At 40.0% G+C, this 22,360-nt stretch overlaps 1 protein-coding gene and 1 long non-coding RNA gene across 5 annotated transcripts in view; one reads left to right on the forward strand and one right to left on the reverse strand.

The window, feature by feature from the left end:
- LOC125688700 (uncharacterized) overlaps positions 1-22,360 on the forward strand; it is a 24,319-nt gene continuing 1,959 nt past the window's right edge. Inside the window, exons 1-2 of the long non-coding RNA XR_007374844.1 lie at positions 1-107; positions 607-715. This is a non-coding gene — a long non-coding RNA (uncharacterized LOC125688700). The remainder of the gene's footprint in view (positions 108-606; positions 716-22,360) is intronic.
- The window catches only part of IL20RA (interleukin 20 receptor subunit alpha), a 23,603-nt gene continuing 12,364 nt past the window's right edge, over positions 11,122-22,360 (reverse strand). For 3 of the 4 annotated variants that reach the window (XM_048935005.1, XM_048935007.1, XM_048935006.1), the window contains exons 2-7: positions 22,028-22,157; positions 20,122-20,300; positions 19,352-19,524; positions 18,095-18,239; positions 17,425-17,564; positions 11,123-15,295 (exon numbers count right to left, since the gene is read on the reverse strand). In XM_048935005.1, coding sequence (XP_048790962.1) covers positions 14,366-15,295; positions 17,425-17,564; positions 18,095-18,239; positions 19,352-19,524; positions 20,122-20,300; positions 22,028-22,157 — 1,697 coding nt within the window. In that variant the 3' untranslated portion in view covers positions 11,123-14,365. Of the gene's footprint in view, positions 15,296-17,424; positions 17,565-18,094; positions 18,240-19,351; positions 19,525-20,121; positions 20,301-22,027; positions 22,158-22,360 lie in introns of all 4 variants that reach the window. The other variant, XM_048935008.1, reaches the window with a different exon arrangement.

Below are 22,360 nucleotides of genomic sequence, written 5' to 3' on the forward strand. Positions count from 1 at the left end.
CTGGGAGCCCCTCCTCGTACCGTCGCTCGAGGCCTGGAGGTGCGCTCTGGGGCTGCCTGGGGACCGCCCGTCTCGGAGCCGCGGGTCAGAGAGATTGCCGGCGCTGGGTAGGTTTTTTTTTTTTTTTTTTTTTTTTTTGTATCTATTACTCCTCCTCCCTGCCTCGCATGTTTTAATTAATAGAAATGGAGAAATAACCGGTGCTGGACCTGAACTGCAGTCTTATCTGCAGTGAACCCCTCAGGCGAGAGCCAGATAAGAGCAATCATGGCTAGAACCAGGCACACAGGGCTTGAAGAAGATACAGTGCCTGCCGCGGGCAGAGCCCGTGCGTGTGTGTGTGTGTGTGGGTGCCCGGAGCAGGGGCTGTGGCTGCATGCTGCCGTGTCTGAGGGTAGTGCTGTGCTGAATACCCACATACTGGCCTTCAGGGGTACAGGGGCCCTGGTAAGGGTTCCTTCTCAACATTTGATCAAGGGTAACATTTTACATGCGTATACCACATACTTAAAGCAAGCAGAAAATAGATTGAAAACGCCATAGTCTTATTAAATGTATATATATATATGCAAAGGCAACTCCTGATCATTTCTCATCCACCTGCAGGAGCTACCTAGCAGATTTCTGAGAGCCACAACTGAGGTGCAGAAGGGAAAACAACTTCCAAGAGCCTGATGGTATGCTAACCCACACCAAAATAACTGGCACAAACAAGGTACTGAAACGGAAAAATCTCTTGCCCCACCTAAAAACTTGCTTGCAGATTCATGTCCATTCATTTAGGTGTGGCCCCTAAGGACAGTTTATTTGCTTGTGGTAAATAATTTCACCTGGAAAGCCCAGTTGCTAGCTGTACTGCTTTAAAGCTTCCTTTCCGTGTGGAGGGCAAGGTATTGATAAGGCAGCTTCTCATCTATAGGCTATAGAAAAGATAAAGAAGGGTTTCCAAATGTGCCAGGTCTATGAATATTAGAGAGGTGTATTAGATGTGTGCATTTCTGCATCTTTCCTATAGAACTGTTAAATGGCAGTAACTTAGCCCTGAAATGCTCCAGAATCCTTGATTTGCATCTTTCCACATGGTGTGCCAAGCTTAGCAGACTTACTTATAGAAATGCCTCTTTGAGATGTTCTGGATGATATGATTTGCCTTTATGCCATGAGTGAATTTTGAGGTTAAGATTGCATCTTTATTAGACTGACTACCAGAGCAAAGTATAGAAACTTATATGCATGGCCCTTTTTTCAGTCACAGAATGTACTTTTTTGTTACCTATTTTACAAGTATAGAAGTAGTTCCACTAGCTCTAAATTTATACCTACAAAGCAAAATATTTTTCAGGGATACTAGTGCCTACAACAAAATGATTTGGTGACTAGGACCATTAAAAGCGTTGTGACAAGAGGCTGGGCTAACTAATCTTGCAAAAAGGTTGCAAGCAGGGCATGTGATTTGTCTGTCCTGGGTCTGCAACTTTGTTTAGAGCTGTGTTGTATAGTGTTTATCTCTGAAAAATCTCTGGCAGACCTGTGCTGGTTTTGGCTGCAGTGGAATTCATTTTCTTCTAAGTATCTTGTGCGGTGCTACATTTTAGACCTGTGACCAAAACAGTATTCATAACGGAGGGATATTTCAGCTACTGGTGAGCAGTGCTACTGGCTCTGTTTCTCATGCTAGTTAGTGTGCTCGGGGGTACACAGGACACTGGGCTGGGCTACAGCGAGGATGGCTGCCCCAACTGACAGGAAGGACATTCCCTGTGCTGCACTCAGTATTAAAAGCTGGGGAAAATAGGAGAAAGAGGAACAGATTTTTGTGGCTGCTGTTTGTCATCCCAAGCAACTGTTACGTGTGATGTAGCTTTGCTTTTCTGGAAATAGACAAATATATCTGCCTGAATATGGTAATTAGTGAGTGAATTACTCACTTTTTTTTCTTTTTTTTTTCTTGTGTGTGCAACTGCTGCTTTAACTATTAAAGGTAAAATTGTCTCAACCCACAATTTCTCTTTTTGGCCCTTCCAACTCAGTCCCTCATTTGGCTGGGCAGGCTTTGGCTGCACACCAGGATCAACCCACGTCAAGGTCTCACAAACACAAAAACTCCACTTGGGTTACACAAAGAAGGGGGAAAAAAACAAAGGAATAAACACATAGAAACAGAAATGTATTTAGGGAAATTGCACAATGTGTTTTGGCTGCTTTGCTTTTTGCTAGTGAAATTCTGAGAAAGGGCAGATGAGAAATCTTTTCGTTACCTTCAGCTCTCCCAGTATCTCAAGTTCTTAATGACTGCCTTTATTCTGCAAGTGAGAGTGTGAGCTGAGACCCTGGGCTCAATACTGCATCTGATTGGCAGATGCTCTTACATTTGCCTTCACTTCAACCTGCCAAATGTTGCTTCTGCTCCCTTAATGCAAAAGTGTACATTCAGTCTCAGGTTTCTGCTGCTCCATGTTTTGATGAACAACTGGATGAACTTGCCTGAAGTTTGCCTCAGTTGTGTTGGTTAAGTTCTGCCTGTAGAGGAAAATTCATGGCAATGCTGAACACCTCACAGATAAAACTGACCAGCTAGATGACCCATGTAAAATTATTTAGCTAGAGACTGTCATTTTGATTAATGGGAATCAGATGAGAGAATAAGCAGCCCTTGAGATCAAATGCAAAATCATGAGATGGCCTACATAAAGTGCTGCAGGGGTTTAATTTGAAAATGAATTTAAATGAACTGATGAATGTGAGCCTGAACAGTGTATGTGCTAACTTACATTTACTTGCAGAGTTAAGAACGCTTCAGACTTGTGTACTAACCTCAGTTACCTATCACACTTGTGCTCCTTCCAGGCAGCCTGCCAAGTTTAGGTTTACTATATGTTTATAAATCATAGTGAGTGACTCCAGTTGATTTACATTCCTAGGTATGGAAGTAGCATGTGGATTTCACCTGCTGCTTGTTTCTGGCTTGGCATTCATTACATAGCAGAAAAATTCATATTGAGTCTGCCACTACTGGATAATCTAAGCTGACTAATTTTGTGCTTTTTCTGTTACTGAAAAAGTGCAGAAAAAACTAGGTATGTATGACCTGTGCTCTGATGCTCTTATGACCTGTGCATATAATTCAGAAATGAAGTAGTTGAGGAAAAAAATGGGAGTGAATGGGGAGTTTGGTATGACTTTGAACAGATTCTCAGTCATTTGCTTTCCTTGAAGCTGTAATTGGTGGGTGACTTGTTGTCTGTGTCTTGTTGTGCTTGCAACAGCTTTAAATAATCAAAAAACTACAGTGGATACAGATAATCTGAAAGTACTTTGTGGTCTGCTTGTGAAGATGTTTTCAGTCAGTGGGTACCCTTCCTGTGTAGGCTAGCACTGCTTAGCAGCTGTTGTATGGGAAAACTCGAGAATTCCTTATTGCTTTAATAAGTGGAAAGGTGGGAGTGCCTCCTTGTCTCAGAGCGTTTGCTGGCCAGCAGAATCTTAGGTGCTGCCTTGGCTTTCCCGCTCAGTAGTGTGACACATCTCTGCCAAGCAGCTTTTGTGGTTTAGAGGATGAATCAAAGGATTTCCCCTGAAGCTCCTGGTGATTGTTATAATTAGCTGCAATGCGTCTTGGCAGCTGAAACACTTCTGTGTTTCCTTTAGGTCTACTCCTGCTCTGACATTGGCAAAAGCTACCTGAGGCATCAAACTGGGGCTCTGCATGTATTCCATTAGGCAGAAAATCAGGGAGAGATTTGTGAAGTTGTATAAATAATAAGCTTACAGTAATAGAAACAAATAGAAAACAGGAAGAAATAAATTGTTTTGCCTGACATTCTAATAAAATTTTTTGCAAGCATGTGGATTAAATGGGAAATTCCTGTCTTGGTAGTTAACTGCAAACAACTTTCCATCCCTGACTCGAGTTACTTTCCTTGTTGATATTTTTACCACGCTTGCTGCTATGAGATTTCCATTTTTAATGGATAACATTCAGACTGCCTAGTTCAGGTACTTAGTTGAACTGACTTTCAACTCAGTACAAGACCTGATTTCTTTATTACTTACAGCAATGGATAGGGCACTGTGTAGCTGAGTAAAAAGATCAGTTAACTTTTAGAAGGTCCTTCCCAGCTAACTCAGCATAGCATCTTGTGCTCTTTTGCAGAAAAGACAAACATGAGTAGTAATCAAATAAGACTGGAACAAATCTGGCCATCTGCCGTGTGCTATGGTGACCAGGAGTTAGATAAGGAAATTTACAAATCTAGTTGCTTGTTTTGGTCTTATGTGTATTTGTTGTTTTTTCTTTTTTCCCAGGAACTCTTAATCTGCTATAACAGATAGCTTTCTGATAAATGCTAACAAAGTTATGAGGAACAGAGCTGTTTTCTTAATGATGAAAAACACAACAGTAAAAAGCAAGGGAAAACAAGCTGCAACTGATTCATCCTCTTAATGGATTTTCATTATAGCCATTTACTGGAATATTTGGCTTTGGATCAGTCAGGATCCTTGAACATGCATGCCTCATCTGTTTTGGACACTTACTTAGGCTGCTGTTTTTTTAAGGCAGACAGTAGTAATGTGGCATCATCAATGCATAAAATGCAAATGGTAATTGAGATGGTTTTGCTTAAAAACAGCCATAGGTATGAGGAAGATACTAAATGGTAGGAGATTCTGCATTGCTGAGTGCCCACAAGAAATTATTTGGTGTTCCCTTTTTTATGATTAGTTGCATTTTCCATCAAGCTTAGGACTGAGTTCATTTCTGTGTCCAGTGTTCAGTGCAGTCACTGAGGATCTCAGGCCCTGACCACACTGTTCTTCAGGCTCCATCGTTACAACCCTGGCAGAAGCTGTAGATTTCTCTCCTTTTTAACATGGTATTGAGAAGGAACCTGGTCATTCAGCAATTACTGCATGGTGGGTCTGACAGCAGCACTGAAGTGCCAAGATTTTTGAAGAGATTTCCATTGAGGTTCGCTAGAAAAAGAAAATCCTCAACAGACATGAGAAAACATTGCATGGCAGCAGTAATAGGGTAAAACATCTGCTGTTATAAGGGTGTACTTGAGAATGACAAAAAATAGATCATACAGTATTCAGAAGGCCTAAGGTCAAATGCAGTATAACACTGCACAGTCATTCTGCTCTAGAGAGATTGTGGGTTGGCTGCTCTGTCTCAATCTTGGGTCAGGTATTGCTCCTTAGCTTCTTTTTATCAACAGTATAGATAAAGCCCTGAAAACCAGGAGTGCTTTTTTTGTTCAAGAGCATATTGTGTGCTTTGTAAAACAAAGGGTTTCTGCTTCTCTTCAGAAGTGGGCTTAGGTTGAACTTGTGTTGATTGTAGAAAGGTTTCTGTTAAAAATATTGGTGTAAGTAGGGTTGAACTGATCCTGTGTGAGGCCTCTGCATATAAGAAACTTACTGGTTGATGTCGTGGAAGTAAGAGCTTTTTGTGACACAAATGAAATGTTTACTATATGAGTAAAAGGTAACAACAGTCTTGCAGCACCTCCATGTCAGACTGAAATGTGTTCATAGAGCTCTGGGAATGCTTTGGCAGGGCTGGGAGCGTATATAGTTCTGACACCTGTGTTTTTGGTAGAATTAAAGCTATCCCAAAAGATCATGGTGAAATATTTATGCTGGCAATGAGAAGTTAAGGATGTTATAAATACAGGAGGGACACAAATGGAATTAATGTTTGCGTATTGGTATAAGGCACCCCAAACGTATTGTGGATTAGCCATCAATCCATTAGTACAGTAGGCAGTTTGGAGTGTAAGGGTTGTGTTCAAAGATGTGATTTTTAAAAACAATATTTTTTAAAATTCATTTTGAAAAGCCATGAGCTGGCTTAATGATAATCTCTGCTTCTGTAACAGAAGAGGAGCATACAGAGCTCCTTGCTGGTGTGCAGAGGCTCTACAGAGCAGGTGACATTGCTGCAGGCCATTTGTCAGCAGCTACAATGAGGTCCTCAGAGAGCAAGAGAAAGGAGCAAGAGTCAAATTTCCTGTCGCTACTCCTATTTTCCTCTAGAAGTATCTCTGCTTGTAATCCTTAGTAACACTTCAAGTGACAACTAAAGGTAGAGGCTAAACTTGTCCCTGTAATTTATTTGTAGCCCCTTGTCAAAAGCTTTTATTTCTGCACATTTAGAACCCCAGTAGGTCAGTGCTGGGAGGCAGGCACCTTGATTTTTGGGTGGCAACCAGTTCCAAGAAGAGGGTAGAAGGCTCCTGCTGTTAACCTGGGGAAGATGCAAGGCCTCTCTACTCATCTCAGTCATAATTAATTGCCTGATTCTGTAGAGCAGAAAGCTTCCCTTAAACAGCTTTTACTATTTTCCTTTGCTGTTTTGCCACACACACCAACAGCACTGCTAAAAATTAATTTGGCTTGTTACCCCTGAACAACTGCTGGGTATTCCTAGCTGGCTGGTTGCTTTTTGGCTACTGCTTAAAAAGTGAGTCCTTGCACAAAGGGCTTGGAAAGAAAAGAGCAGTAGAACAGATTGTTATCTGTGTTTTCCCACAGCTAAAAAGTAGGATTGACCATGGAAGATCTATTTACTGACATTTGTGCTGTTTGTTTATGAAGCCAGGTAAATAGTAAATGTTCGTACAAGGGAAAAGTTCACCCCAACAGTTGTTATGCTTTGTTTTTGAAACCTATTTAATCATAAATAGGTTGGACACCTCTCCTATGAAGAGAGGTTGAGGGAGCTGGGCGGGCTTGTTTAGCTTAGAGAAGGCTCCATTGTGGTCTTTCAGTACTTGAAGGGAGCATATACACAGGTGGGGGAACAGCTGTTTATGGGGGCGGATAGTGATAGGACAAGGGGGAATGGTTTTAAACCAAGACTGGGGAGGTTTAGATTAGATATTAGGAGGAAGTTTTTCATCCTGAGGGTGGTGACGCACCGGAACAGGTTGCCCAAGGAGGCTGTGGGTGCCCCATCCCTGGAGGCATTCAAGGCCAGGCTGGATGTGGCTCTGGGCAGCCTGGTCTGATGGTTGGCAACCCTGCACACAGCGAGGGTTGAAACTACATGATCTTTGGGGTCCTTTTCAACCCAGGCCATTCTATGATTCTATGATAAAAACAGAATTGTTTTCTTTGGTAACTGCTTAAATTGTAAAATGTGTCCAGGATCATACAGGAAAATGTAAACATACTCAGTTTAGACGGACAAATATTTTGGGCTGTTTTTAAGTCAGATGAGCAGAGAAAGATAGAGCACACCATGGGTTTAAGTCCAATGGGGTAACAGTAAATAATGTTGCAAAATCTGAATCCTTGTGATCTTTAGTAGAGCTACAGTTGCTTACATTACAGGAAGCAAGGGGTTGTCCAAGGAATTTTTTTTTTTTCTTTTCATTTTCTTCTTACAGATGTGGGGTAAGAAATAAATGTACAAATAGATATAAAGTGTTCGAGAATAATTAAACCAACATCAAAATGCATTAAAAAGTGCATTAAAAAAAAAAAAAAACCCAGATAACATTTTCAAACAGAATATTGGTGAAAAAACTCTCTCTTCAGAGCTGTAGATCAGCACTTATGCAGGGAGATCTCTGGGCTAAGGATGCTAAGAAAGAGCAGAAGTCTGGAAGCAGGCACAGGCAGTGAGGGGCAGGACTGAGACACTGCAGCACAGGTGGAGGGGGCCCATCTTGCCCAAACAAGGGGTTTACAGAGAAGTACCACTTCCCTCATCCCATGCCTCATCTGTGGCCAAGAACAAAGGGAAGATGCAGAAGCAGTTCTGCTGATAGCCACACAGCCTAATGGGGTTTGCCTCTGTTTAAACTGAAGCAGCTTGCAGTGTACTGTAGCACTGTCTGGAAACATTCACAGACCTAAAACAGGACTCTGCTCCCTAGCATGTTGAGTGTCTGCTTTTCTCAGCCTCCCTACTGCACTGTTCTACTTATACTTGGAAGAGAGCAGCACTGCAGGCTATCAGCATGGGGCATGCTATGTCAGCATGCCAACTGACTTTGGACAGCTGGAAGATATTTCTGGAAGCCAGTTTTTGGGAGGCAGAGCTGATGATGCATGTTTATGGCACAGGCTGGGCTCACCAGTGCCTATGTGAGTTGCTGTGAAATAAGGACAGTTCCTGGCACGATGGGCATTGCTGTGGCAATTCCAGATGCTAGTATAGAACTTCTGTCAGGAGCAGTGCTAGCTCTCTGCTTGGATAAATAACTGTAACTTTGACAAGGCAATGAGTGAGGCCTTGGACCTTGGAGTGAGACCTAGCAGGCAAGCTGGTATGTGCTGTGGAATTAGAACTGTTCACTTTCTGCTGGTTTCTCAGCCTGCACAGAGCTTACAATAATGTCACAAGCAGTGGCAAGCACCCAGCATTCACTGCAAGAAAAGTGTGATGGAAAAACATTACTGTTATGTAGGATACTGCTCCTCCAGCAGAATGGGTACAAAAGGTGGAGCTGAGGAAGAGTTGGGGGAATCTTGCGAAGCTTTTGATCCCTATTCCTTACCTGAGGTTCTCACAGCTATATGGTGCTAAGGAGTAAGTCCTTTTCTTAAAACCTAGCTTAGACTAGGAAAATCTGTATCAGCTAAACTGATTCTAGAGGTTTTCAAAAACAGAAGTCTGTACTTTTTCTTCCCTTTTCTTTGAACCAGAAAAAGGAAAAGAGAGTGAGAAATTAAGAACAGTTCACTATTATCATTGTATACTACATATACAAATTACCCAAATTATTTATGGTTTGTAGATAACACTAAACATGAAAATGACTTCCTACGCTTACTGCTATTTGATCCTGGGCTGATGAAGCTTGAAACCTATATGCAAAACCAAAACAGCAAAATCTTAGCTTATTGCCTTGTCTTCCCCTTAAGGACAACATTGGTATTTCACATGGACAATGGGAGATAGTGAAATGGTTTTAAATCTTAGACTTTGTAAAAATGAATCACATCAAACAAAAACCTGCAGCTAATTAAAAAATATGACGCTTGGAAAAACGGTTAATATTCTGCTGTATGGATGAACCACGTTTCTTATTTGAAAGGAAAAAAAGGATTAGTTTTCAAACTTCATAGAACATGAGCATTGTTCTACCATCTAGCATATTCTAGGTCACGAAGTATCATCTAACTTTTAGTATTATTGTTGAAGAAAGACAGGCTTGTTTGAAAGTTCTATACAGTCACTTGAGAGTTTCCACAGCACTTAGTAAACAGTTGTATGTGATTTGTATTCAAGCCGTGGCACAGTTCTATTTAAATTTCTTTTGCTTCACTTTTCTATCACTTGGTCTGCTTAAGCCTGTAGCTGCAGGTCAGGCCATAGAGAACTCTGAGTTAACTCTCTTTTGATAAAAATTGATAGAATTTGTCAGTATCAAATTCAGAAAGTCATCTTTCTTCAGTGAAGCGCTTAAAAATAAGCTTCACTTACATTTTAACTTGAAATCAGTGGAAGTTGAGTACTATCAATTAATAATGTAACTTGAAGAATTTCTTTGTTTGGGACAAATATGTTTTTGTATTGTGAATTTCCTAGGCCCTGAGAATGTTTTTTACAGCCCTTGCTGGATTCCGTAGGAAGAGCTGCGCTATCTGTTTAGCAGTGCAAGCAGCTTATTCCAGAGCCTCATCTTTCCTAATCAACGCACTGTTTGTGTGTTGCAAATAACTGGATCATCACTGATGCTAATGCATTGCTGACTTCTCCAAAGTGTAACTTCTTGTCCACTGCCCCTATCAGAACTCTTTCTGATCTCACTTTCGCAGAGAACGTGCTCATCTCAGCTTTGTCCAGCCACACATGCTCCTTTATCCATCCAGCAGAGCAAGAATGCAGCAGTTCTCTGTTAGGTGATTGGAGTGCTCTGTGAAGTCCAGATTGCTTGCATACAACAGATGTGAAATTTGGCTACCCTTATAAGAATTAGATCACTTCTCTCCGTGTTATCCTGCATCTTGTATTAGGCAGTTATCATGTTTTCCTCATCTGGCTAACTTCCCACACTGTACGGGTTCTCAGTCTGCAGTCAGTGTTGTACTATGTGCACAGTTCAAGCTGTATTTTTGCAAGCCATGTTTGTATTTTTCCATCAGCATGTTCTCTTTGTGCAGTAATTTTTCCAGAGCTGCTGTAAGTCAGACCACAGGTGTATCCTGTGCTCAGATGCCTGTTTCAGTCACTCCTTTGAGAACCCTGTCACTCCCTCTGAATTGTAGGCAGCAAGCCACATTTACAATTACAGTTCCTTTTCCAAAATGGTGTGTGCCCACACCTAGCTATCAGTTTCATCACCATTAGAACTCATTTTTGATAGCTAGACTTACTGTTTTTCAAGTTCAAAAGAGCACTGCTAGACCTCCATTGCAGCATTTACCTTCTATCTTCATGACTTTGCTTAGTTTGTACACTGGATGCTATTTTTCTAGTAGTGGCCACATCAACTGTACAAACAGAGGTAAAGTGCTGTTTTTGTTGCTGTTGTGCTTAAGAAGTGTATGTTCTTTTGTACTCAATGCACTATTACTTAGTTCTAATAACCTCCCACACTGTTTCCAAAATCACAGACTTCAAGGCTATAGGTAGGCTTGTGTTTTAGTATAGTCTATATATATAACCTTGCTTTTGACTGCATTGAGTCCATTAAATGTGGCTAACCAAAGTTTAATGAAGTATTAAAGAGTGAGAAAGCATCAGTTCTCTTACTGCTCGGATCTTCTATGTGATTAATAGTTGTTTGAAATCAACCCTGTTGTTTGAAATCTGTAGGTAGAGTAACAGTTTGATGTGGAAGTATTTTGTTACTTGCTGACTGTTTGACTTGCTGAAGCTACCATACCTGACCAGCTGCATATAATTAGAAAGTTTTAAGGTAAAACATGAATGTCCTTGAGGGTAATAAAAATGCTCTCAACAGTCTACTGCTATAGTATTGCTCGAAATTAATGCATGTTTTCCTTTCTAATCAATTCCAGAACTTGGCTAAGTAACAAGATAAATTATTTGCATATAAAAGAAAGTTATTAGCACTTTTCCCCTTCTTTTTTTTTTCCAGTTGTGATTATCCTGAGAAAACTTTGGAAGTATATCTTGTGAAAACAAACAAGAACTGCTTGCATAAAAAACAAAACAAAACAAATTAAGATTAAAAGGAAGCAAAAAATGCATTGCAAATATATTTGCCCAGAAATTAGCTACTATTTTGAAACATAAATTCACCACTGAATCATAGAATGGGTTGGAAGGGACCTTTAAGAACATCTAGTTCCAATCCCTCTGCTATAGGAAGGGACACCTCCCTCTAGACCAGCTTGATAAAGCCCCATCCAGCCTGGCCTTGAAAGCCTTCAAGGAAGGGACATCCACAACCTCTCCAGGCAACCTGTTCCAATGTCTCATCACCCTCCCATTTTCTTTCTAATATATGATCTAAACCTATCCTCTTCCAGTTTAAAGCCATTTCCCCTTGTCCTGGCATTCAAAAAAAAGTCCTTTCCCAGCTTTCCCGTAGGGCCCCTTCAGGTACTGGAAAGCCGCTATAAGGTCCTTCTGCAGCGCTCTCTTCCCCAGGTTGAAGAGCCACAACTCTCTCAGCCCCTCCCCATGGGGAAGGTGGTCAAGTCCTCTCTTTTTCTTTATGGCTCTCCTGTGGACCCATTCCAACAGCTCGATGACCTTCTTGTGTTGAGGGCCCCAGAACTGGACACAACACTCCAGGTAGGGTCTGATGAGAGCAGAGTAGAAAGGCAGAATCACTTCCCTTGACCTGCTAGTCACACTTCTTTTGATGCAGCCCAGGATATGGTTGGCCTTCTGGGCTGAAAGCATGCACTGTTGGCTCATGTTGAGTCTTTCATCAGTCAACACCCCCAGATCAGGGCTGCTCTTGAGCAATTCTCTGTCCAGTCTGTACTTGCTCTTGGGATCGTCCCGTCCCAGATGCAGAACCTTGACGTGGCCTTGTTGAACTCCATTAGATTGGCATGGGCCTACCTCTCAATACCATCCAGGTTCCTCTGCATGGCATCCTTTTCCTCTAGCCTGACAGGCAGCTTGATATTGCCACTCAAATTTGTGTCATCTGCAAACTTATTTATCATGAAATTTTATCCTGAAAATGCAGCTTGATTACAAAAATCTCAATACCATATATTATGATCACAATTAACATTAGCTACGAAGGTGATGCCTTTTTTCAAGTGCAAGAGAGAAATTAATTGCTACACAACTGAACTATAAGTGGAAGGTTAAAAAATACAATTATATGTGCAGGAAGAGGATTAAATGACCAAAGAACTGGACGAAATGAAGTTGTATGATTTATTTGTCAAGTTCTCAAATTTAATCAGCAGTGACATGATCGTGGTATGTGTCTTTGCACAACTATTGGGGCAAACTTCGTTGCACACACCAACAGCTGGCAAATAAAACCAGAGAAAATGCAAACCAAAAATAAAGATGCCTTCCTTTTCAAGGAATGTTGGTTGGCAGCAGAAACAAACTAGTAGGGGAGTTGGAGCATCTTCGCTCTTCTGTATGAAAGACATACAAGATGAACAATTAATTGATCTTAGGACAGGAATAAGTGAATAAAATTCAGTGGGCTATAGAAAAAGAAAAGGAAGTTATTCACTGGGAAGAAAAAAACAAGTGCCCATATCACAGAAGTCAACTGGAAGACTGTGATCCCAGAGGTTAGTTAAGAAATCTTTAGGAAATAGTGGGACTATTTTGGATGGCTTAATGAAGCTGGTGTGTAACAGTAGAAATTCTGTCCTTTTCACAGCTTTTCAGATGACACTCTCCAACTATTTTCTTATTTCACCCTGAGCTGTGACCTTCCTCTGTGAATCTCTCAAAAGATAAATACATGATATAAGCATTTAGATGTAACATTGCTGCAAAATATATATCCTTATTATAAAGACAGTTGAGAGGTTGTTTTTTTTTTTGGTTTTGGTTTTTTTTTGTTACATCAGTAGTCATCAGTGTGAAATGTTTGACTGTCATTTCTTGTTTTAAAATCTATGACTGCAACTAAGATATTCTGGAGGATGAATACTCAAAGAAAAAGCCAAAGCCCTGCAACAAATAAATTACTGGAATAAAAAAAGATATTGCTAAATTTCTTCCTTCAAAATTACACCATGTATTGGAGGTTACGAGTATTAAACACAACAGAAAAGTTTTCTCTTTTGTTGTTTCTCCTTGAAAACTAAATATATCATTATTGTGATTTACTCTGGTGTTCTAAAGAAAAAAAAAAGTATGTTAAGGAAAAGAGGGTCCAACAGGCTTTGAAAGGAAGTGTCACCTGCCTCAGTAGGTAATTTCTAGAATGTCTGGTAATTTTACTATCCTAACTAAATATTACAGAATGTGGATAAAAAGTGAACTTGTATTGAAAGTCCTGTTTTGGACATCAGATAGGAAAAGAAAGCTCACCAGGACGCTTTCTGGGTCTGCTGTGTTAAGTGGGGTGTACTTGGAAAAGCACTGGTGAGCCTAGAGCAGACTTCTCCATTTGAGCTAGTCATGCTAGCCTGCCATTAAAGTCACTAGGGAGGAACAGTCACTTGCAGGACGTGAGTCATTTCATCATGAAACAGCTTCTATACTGCTAGTGGCTAAGGCTGGGTGAGGCACAGGCCATCCAGTAAGACTGCAGGTGTATTACTAAATTCCCCCACACCACATTTTCCCTCAGAGTAAAATATGACTAGTGCTTGCCACCTTCTCCACCACGTTTTCTGAACCTGCATCTGTACCTGCTAGAAGAAATTTTGTTGGATGTGTATCTGAGCAGCAGTAGGGAAGTGACCGTGCATTCCAGTTGAGTCTTTCATGAAAAAAAAGATTAGAATGTCCTCACTAAATAGAATGTAGATAAAACAAAGAAACCATATATTGGAGGTGCCCTTTACTTCCACAAAAAATCAACTGTACCCATTAAAACTAGCAGGAATGAGACATAAAAAAGGCTATGTTGTGTCAAGGTACTTGGCACATCCCAGCAAAATATCATACTGTTGCTTTTTATTGCTAAAAATAACAGCTTTCAAACCAAAATATTTTGCTTTAGTAGCAATTACAATATGCACCCTTTTTACAGAGATTTTTATTTTTTAAAAAGAAGATAATCTCACAACCATTATATTTTACCAGAGAGGTATATAATGGGAGTTGAAATCACCAATATCATGCCTGGAAGTTGTTATAAATATCATGAATAAGTTGTTCAACTGTGATGGTTCTAAAAACTTCCAATACATTAAGATATGTTTCCTCTGCTGAGTCCACCATTCTCTCTGGCAAAGTAAACAGGGTTTTGTGGTTTACAGTATTCTAGAAAATCTTTGTTCAGTCTTCCATTTCTACATGCAGTCCCCATTGTTCCTGAAATTGCAGCAGATACATTTCTTGGTCCTCAGACGGTTCTTCAGATACCTGTTTCTCATACAGTCTGGACAAAAGTCCCTCTTTGTTAGGAACATCACACTTAAATACTCCTTTACACACCTCATTTTCAACAGTGAACCAAGTAGGAATATACAATCTGCCAGTGTGTGGGTCCCAGTCTACCAGTATGGTCTGTTCACTCTCATTCTCTGTGACACCATGCGCTATTTTTCCCAGCCAATGATAAGATGTCTGCCCAGATTTTTCATCATCTGAGTCCACCAAGTTGATGCAGGTCTTACCTAGCAATTCATCCACTGCATCAGCCATCTTCAGTTTAAGTTCCTCTAATTCCTGTCCCAAAGAAGGGTCTGCTGCCTTCACCTCCAGTTGGGGGCAATATGCGTTTCCTGTATTAAAATTAACTAAGTTTTCCAAAGCAGTCTGTGGCTCACCTAGTTCCCCGGGTGCAGAAGTCTTCTCTTTCAGACTGAGTTCTTCTAGGTTTTGGCCAGGACCGAAGTCTTCAGCCCTTACGCTGAGTTCATACTCTACAGTCCCTCCATTTTTTTGTCTCAAAGTATTCTTTGTTCCAGGCTGGTCATTCTTTGTTCCAGTTTTGTCCCCCTCAGCTAAAATGTCCTCTTCTTGTGAAATCTCTTCATGAGAAATATCCAGCAAGTATTTTATTTCCAGCACTTCTTTTGGAGACAAATCTCTCCCTTCAGTGCCACTGTAAACAGTATAATAACGGGGGCTTTTCATTTCTGATGGATGAATGGATTCCTGAGACGGTCTGTGCTCATCCACATTAACTGTGATAAGGTTGACCACTATTTTTTCACAAGGTATAAAAACCTTTTCCTTGCATTTATCAGTATAGTGCCATACCTGGAAAGCAAAAAGTATTTTGATTTAAGTATAATAAAAATACCATATTGCTTCCTCTTACACTACTGTCTGTTTTTAAAAGATGAGGCTTTCTTAGACCATATTAGGAGTGAATAATTCAGTTTAGGGAAAAAGGAAGTTCATCATGTATACCTGTAAGATTGTTAAAATGCTCTGCTTTTGTTGTTCTGTCAGAAGTAAAAGTATATTATGATCAGCTCTAATTTCCTTTTTCTCATCTTCTCCATGCCAAAATAATGGTTAGAACAATTCTGTCAAAATTCTGGTTTTGTTTCCACCAGCACAAAATCAAGTGACTGAGAAAACATCAGAACTGCACGTGGGTCACAGACTACAGAAATCTATTCCACTCTCTTTAACCAGCAAAGAGGAAGTGCAGTCAAAACCACATCCCACACAGTTGGTTACCATGCTAAGGTGCGACTTGCAGAGGATTAAATAATACCAAGTTTCCTCTCAGAGAGGGAAAATACAGCAGTGTACAGAACCTGCACTCTGCATTTGCTCACAGGCTGGATTTATGACTGCAATAAATGATCTAGTTAAATAAACAACAGCATACAATCTTTTTGAAATGACTAGTATTTCTAGCATAGATAGCAGATCGAAGCACTGTACAGCAGACATTAAAAGAAAATGCAATAGAATAACAGCCACGAAAAGCTGCACTTCAACATTTCAAACCTGAATGGAGGACTAAAACCACTAATCTACGTAGTCTGAAAGATTCCTCGGGTCAGAAGTGCCAGACCAAACCAAATTGCTTATTCTGCCTCCCTGTGACCACAAGGGATGGCTGTGTGGAATGGTCTGTAGACTGGGAGAAGCAAAACCCATCGCTAAAACAGCAGTTCCATATTCATTCATTATCTTTACGTGAGCTGAATTAAGAGGTGCAGAAGTAAAACTGAAGCTTTCAAACTGAACATAAAGTTCACTGGATGCAAAAAAATCCCAACAAAACTTCCCAAAGACCCACAAAAACAACACAATGCTATAAGAGAAAAGACTCCTGGAGTTGGAGTTTAGTCTACTTTTGAGTGGGAATTCCTCTTTAAGTAGTCCTCTGGCTGTGGACCTTTGTCCTTCTAGCTTTCCAAACTGTGGCAAACTGCTACCATGTCCTGTACCCCAGGACAAAGCTGGCACCTTGTCAGTTGCAGGTGTTTTGGCACATGCCTGACTACACTGCAGCAGCAGCTGCTCTGCTACTTCCTTCTGACCCCTTCAAGAAGCAGTCAGTCCCTCTGAAAACACTTCTATCATCTCTGCTGCTCTGGATTTCTTTAGAAAGATCTAAGTGTTGAAACTACCTCCCTTATACCTCCCACCACACCGTGTCGTGCAGACTGGATTAACATCAGAGCTCATCAACTGCACTTTTGTGATTGAGCAACTTGTTTACAGATAGATAGCTGTAAGAAAATTTCATTGGGCTTATTGGATGGAAACAGATAACGTTTCGTAAACTTCATGTGTTCCTTCCAAAATTTAACCAACTTTAAAGAGTGGTTTTAAGAAATCTGCAAACACTCTTACATAGAAAGTGTCTCTGGGGAGTAAAAATAACAGAATTTGCTTGTTGGTAATGTACTGGATGCAAAAAAACAGAATCCAGTATATGAACGAACTCCTGAAATTCAGATTAAATAACCTTTCTGTGCTAAAACCTTCCCAAATACATGGGAAAATGTGGCAGCACCTAGTAATGATCCAAGAAAATATCAAGGCGATTCTGCACTGCTGAATTACTTCCTCTTCTAGTTTCTGATTTCAACTTTTTGTTCACTAACTCTCTTCTGTGCTTCTTTCTGAATGCATTTCAGGAGTGCTGACTTCCTACAGAATCTGCCTCAGTTCATCTCAGACCTTGCCTGTGGCACTGAACCTTCCCAAGCAAACAGATCTATTCCAATCTTTGTTACCCTTGGTCATCTTCTCATATCTAGTCACAGTTGCTAACTGGAGTTATTCCTCTGTTTTATAATTGACCAGAGTGGCAACTAGAGATTTCATTTGCAATTAGCCTTGGTTTCCTCCTGGAAAACGCACAACTCTGCCATGAGATCCAAAGCTGGCAGCATCATCCGGCAACAAAGAATACATACCAGGCTTGTTGGATGCTTCTGTTTGCTGACATGAATGTACCTGTGCACACAGCAGCATGCCACTGAAGTGAAAAGGACAGCTAGCACGATAGGCAGAATGTATCCAAATACAACTGTTATAGTCTCATCTGTTGTTTTATCTGTTAACAAAGCAAAAGTTTTTGTTGTACTGCTTAACTTCATAATGTATTCAGACAGTAACACTCACATTTACATATTGCTCTTTGGGACATGGGATGCAAATATTTTAAATAAAACAGGAATTTACAGGAAATCGGGGGAAAAAAGAGCTACAGAACAATCTTTTATTATTTCAGTCTAAATAATAAATTAAACTATAAAAAAAGTAAAAAAAAACCTGTAAAAATAAGTAACAATCCCTCCCTCTTGCTCTCCTGTTGCTAGTTTCTACCCCCTCAGATTGTCCCAGCTCTGTCACTCCCAAGCATCATTCAAGGAGGAAAAAAAAGATCTCATTCATTGAGACTCAAGCAATGCAGAGCCTTTTTTTCAAAGGTACTGTCTTATCTTTCAGTCAGCAGGACCCAACTATGTTTTAAAGTCAAAAATAAGTTCAATAGTGTGAATCTACAGAGAGAGAATAGACAGAAAAAATTACAAACTCATTCACCATTTTCTCTAACTCTGTAATTTGCCAGCTTACACGTACCTTTCAAAGTAGAAATGCAGTGTTCTTTGGAAAACCCACTGTGTAGAAGAGGTGTAGTGACATGGATCTGCGCACTGACACAGTAAGCTGTTCCAGGTTCTAACCAGGGCACAACCAAGGTGCTGTTGCTGATGGAGAAGAACCACTAGAAGATACATACAAAAAAAGTCTGTCTTTCCTCTTTAACTCCTCACATACAGAAAGGTAAAAATGTTACAGATAAAATTTGTCACGAGAACACATTTCCCGAAGTAAATAATAATGCTCCAATAACTGCCAGCTGTATCCTTTTTCTTTTCCTAATGCAATCAAAACTCAACGTCTTCACTATGTCACATAATCTCTGAATATTTTATCTCCCATTCAATCACCCTTCTACTACTACTGCACAACATCATAGTTTATGTGAAGTAGGATCACGTATCATCACCAGCCCACGTTCTCATGCTGATGTTGCAGTAGAGATAAAATACCACACTAGCCCCTTCCTGACGTGTAGGCAAATGAAAGGCACGTGATACAGGTTCTGAAAATCTTTCAAATTTGGATGTTCTGGTAAAGTTAGGAGCCATAAAATAAGTTTTTATGTAGGTCTTGGAATTCAAAGTAACTGCTCTTTGTCAAGCTAATGCTAATCTCAGCATTTTAATATACCTTTGACAGAAGGGGACTGTTTTGGTGTAAGACCCTTTCTCCTCTTTTCTGGAAATTCAGACATTTGCTAGATAGGTGTTGTGTCTGGAGGACAGGAGGAGAAGAATGGATATTCTTGTGAATAATCACTAACTGCCTCCTTATCTACTCTGTTTTTGGTGAAAATTACTCCCTTATGGAATTTAAATCTGGAGAGAGAGATGAATGAAGACTTTCAGATGTGGTGGCAAAGGATGGATGCACTTTGTTATGATGTGTGGTGAGCCTGACTGGCTGGGGAGAGACTCTGCTGAAGAGGGCTGGGATAGGCAGAAAGCTGAACGTGAGCAAGCAATGCGCCCTTGCAGCAAAGGAGGTCAATAGCATCCTGGGCTGTGTCAAAAGAAGATTCTGTAGGTGCTGGGAAGGGATTATGCCCTTCCACTCAGTGCTCATCAGACCACATCTAGAGTAGTACATCCAGTTTTGGTCTGCCTGACACAGAAAGATGGACAATGATCCTACGGTTCCTGTCATGTTATGAGCCTTATTTCAGTTCTTGGTGTTACAGTGCACAGTGCACAGACTTAATAGGTAAAGTTCTGTAGCATTATCAGAGCTTACTCGTTTCTTTGTCTTTTTCTTGAGGACAGACACGTTGTATTGCAGGCCAGGATATACTTGAAGCAGAGATATAGATTCTCCATCAGGACTTCTCCACTTCTCAGGAACAGTCAGTGTGATTGAAATAGATTTCTCGGTAGAAGACACATTTACCATAGGTGGGCCAATTTTAGCTGGAAAAATAAAAACTTATAAGAAATAGTTACATGAATCTGAAGGTTTGACTGTGCAACTTCTTAAAGGCAATCATATTTTTGTAATATTTTGGGTAGTCTAAATAGAACCTTGAACAATTTATTTATACTGATATAAAAATATCTTCCACATAAGTAACTGAAACTTCGCAGTAAGAAGCTGAACACTGACTTGGAATTTTGCCTAGGAAGTTCTGTGACTTTGCAGAATGTGCAACATCGAAACTCAATTTGCTAAAACAAGCTGAATTACCAGTATATTGTCAGATTATCTGGTACAGATAAGAGATATGATGCTTTAGAGTACAATTACTGTTTGGTTTAATAGGGCCTTTTCAAAATCAGAGTTCTTCATAAAGTATATGTGCCATGCCCTTTTTTCCCTTTGAGTAAAGATTTATTACAAAAATTACAAATTACAATGACTTCAATTACTGCTGCTAGCAGCATAAATCTCAAACAGCAGCAAAAAAATCTAAGCATACATTAAAGTATCGCATACTATGAGGATGCAGGCTGAGCACACAGTATAAACTAAGGCCATGAACACCTGGCTTTGTGATTAGCTTTCCTTACTGTCTGTAAGAGGGTTAAATCGTGTTGTCTCTATCCAGTTAGAGCACTTCCCTTTTAGGAAGGCTTTCACACTCGCATAGTATTGCTCTTCATGGTCAGCAGTCTCACTGGAGAGGTCACACCATGTTGTACTGATATTCCTGCATTCTGGCTTCCTTATCCATTTGCCAACACCATATCTGTGTTGAAAGGGAAAGAGAAGGGAGCTGTACAAATGTTCTTGACATCGTATCATTCACCTGATTATATACAAAGAAATGATGATCAAGCTGATAGAACAGTCTGCCTGTTTTGCAGAAATGTGCTATTTCAAGGAACTCCCAACTTCAGCTGAGATAAAAACATGAATTTTCAATGAAAAATAAACCAGTGTAGGTCCTTTTCAAAAATGGCAATAGGTAACTGGGATGTTAGCAATACCACATTCGCTTACATGGAACTCTCAACTTCAGTCTCCACAGCTTTGGCTTAAACTTATGAGAACTGAGTCAAGGTAACTATGTAATGACAAAATGTTCTGTAGAATGGCCAGTGGCTCTTTCTGCTGCGTAAAGATGTGTGCTAAGCTGTTGGTCACTTTTTGTTCTTGTTTAATATAAAGACTCCATCTGTAATATGATGCATTTCAAAATCCTTCTTGTTGAAGCAGCAGCATTAACACGCTACAGTAACGCTTCAGTACTGATCTTAAGCACAAGCAGAAGAAATCCAAGTTTCCTTGGAAAATTTATGCCTGGATTTTCTCAGGAGCTCCCACTCCTCAAATTCACATTATGCTAAGAAGAATCCCAATTTAGCTGCTAATTAATAAGGGGATGTGGCAGCATCTACACAACTGCATTTTCAAAGTCTTGCTTTTCTAGCTAACTGGAGATACAGATGAGTATTTTCGTATTCCGTGTGAAAGATGGCCCATAACTATGACTACTCTACTGCTGACCTGTAGTCAGCACAGCTAACACTCTCTGAGTTTTTTTATCTTCTATATGATTATTGTTCATTTCTATCATTTCTATATGATTATTGTTCATTTCTTTGCAGTCAAGAAATCTTGCCTATCTTGCCTTTCCGAGGGATGTAGACTGTGTTACTCCTCTGCTAGCACAGATGGCAAGATCTGGGAAACAAGGTTGCACACTCTAACTGCTAAATCAGTACAAGTTGCAGGAAACTTTTGGAGATCTAAATTTGTTTTAGTGTCATGAAAAAGCTACCAGACTGGGATAAGACTGGGATAGGAGCACGATAACATCCATGTCCACAGAACTACACCTATTTATAAGTTAAACTTCCAATACTGTTCTTACGATGACCAAGCGTTCTCTTGGTGGCAATGAAGGAAATGGATTCTGGTCTTCACTCACATTCCTTGATATCCTACAAAGAGTCAAGCTCTGTTTCTGATCATGTTACTTGGTTGTTTATAATACTTGAAAACTTCATCAGATTGACACCCAAACTGGAGAAGCTTTGGGGATTGAAATAAACCTGTGGGTGTTGAGTCTGTTAGAAAAGACTGATGAAACTGTGTCTGCTTACAATATTCCTTTAAATACTACATCCTTAGATCCATTCAAGCATATATAGAAGGCAACTATGATGCCAATTCACAGCACTGTCCCTGCTTATTCCTTAGCTTCCTTAGCCGAATGCCCTGAAAGCTTCAGGTTACATCCCACACTCCTTTCATAGGAAGAGTTTCCTTATAAATTTTTTTTAACTGGATCTGAAGTAAGCAGTACCAGAAGTAAATGTTAAAAACTACATTGCTTAAATCTAAGCTATGCTTTAGTTCTACTTTCTTTACTTTTTAGCAGCCCTATCTTGCATGAAGATTTTTTTTTTAATTTAAAATGCTAAAAAAAAAAAAACAACAGTGAAGGATACAATAAAGAAGCCAACTTACACTGAATATTTCACATTGTAGAGTACTCCATCTCCTGTACCTTCTGGTGCTAACCAGTGAAGGACATTCTTCATGTTTGTAGATTCAAAATGAACATTCCTAGGGTTGGGCAAAGAACAATACAACTCTCCTGAGAAAGAAAATAAGAAAGGAACAATATACACTAAGAATGTGCAGGTTCATATACTTCAAAGTTAACCAAACAGGAGCTTATTTTTTAAATAAGCCATAAACTGCTACATACTGCCTTTATTCTCGATTAAGTCAAAAAGCAAACACTTACTGGTGTGTCACTCATCTAAATTACGGTTCTCTGAACCATAAATGAGCAAA

Source organism: Lagopus muta, chromosome 2 (assembly GCF_023343835.1).
Source record: "Lagopus muta isolate bLagMut1 chromosome 2, bLagMut1 primary, whole genome shotgun sequence".
Taxonomy (NCBI): domain Eukaryota; kingdom Metazoa; phylum Chordata; class Aves; order Galliformes; family Phasianidae; genus Lagopus; species Lagopus muta.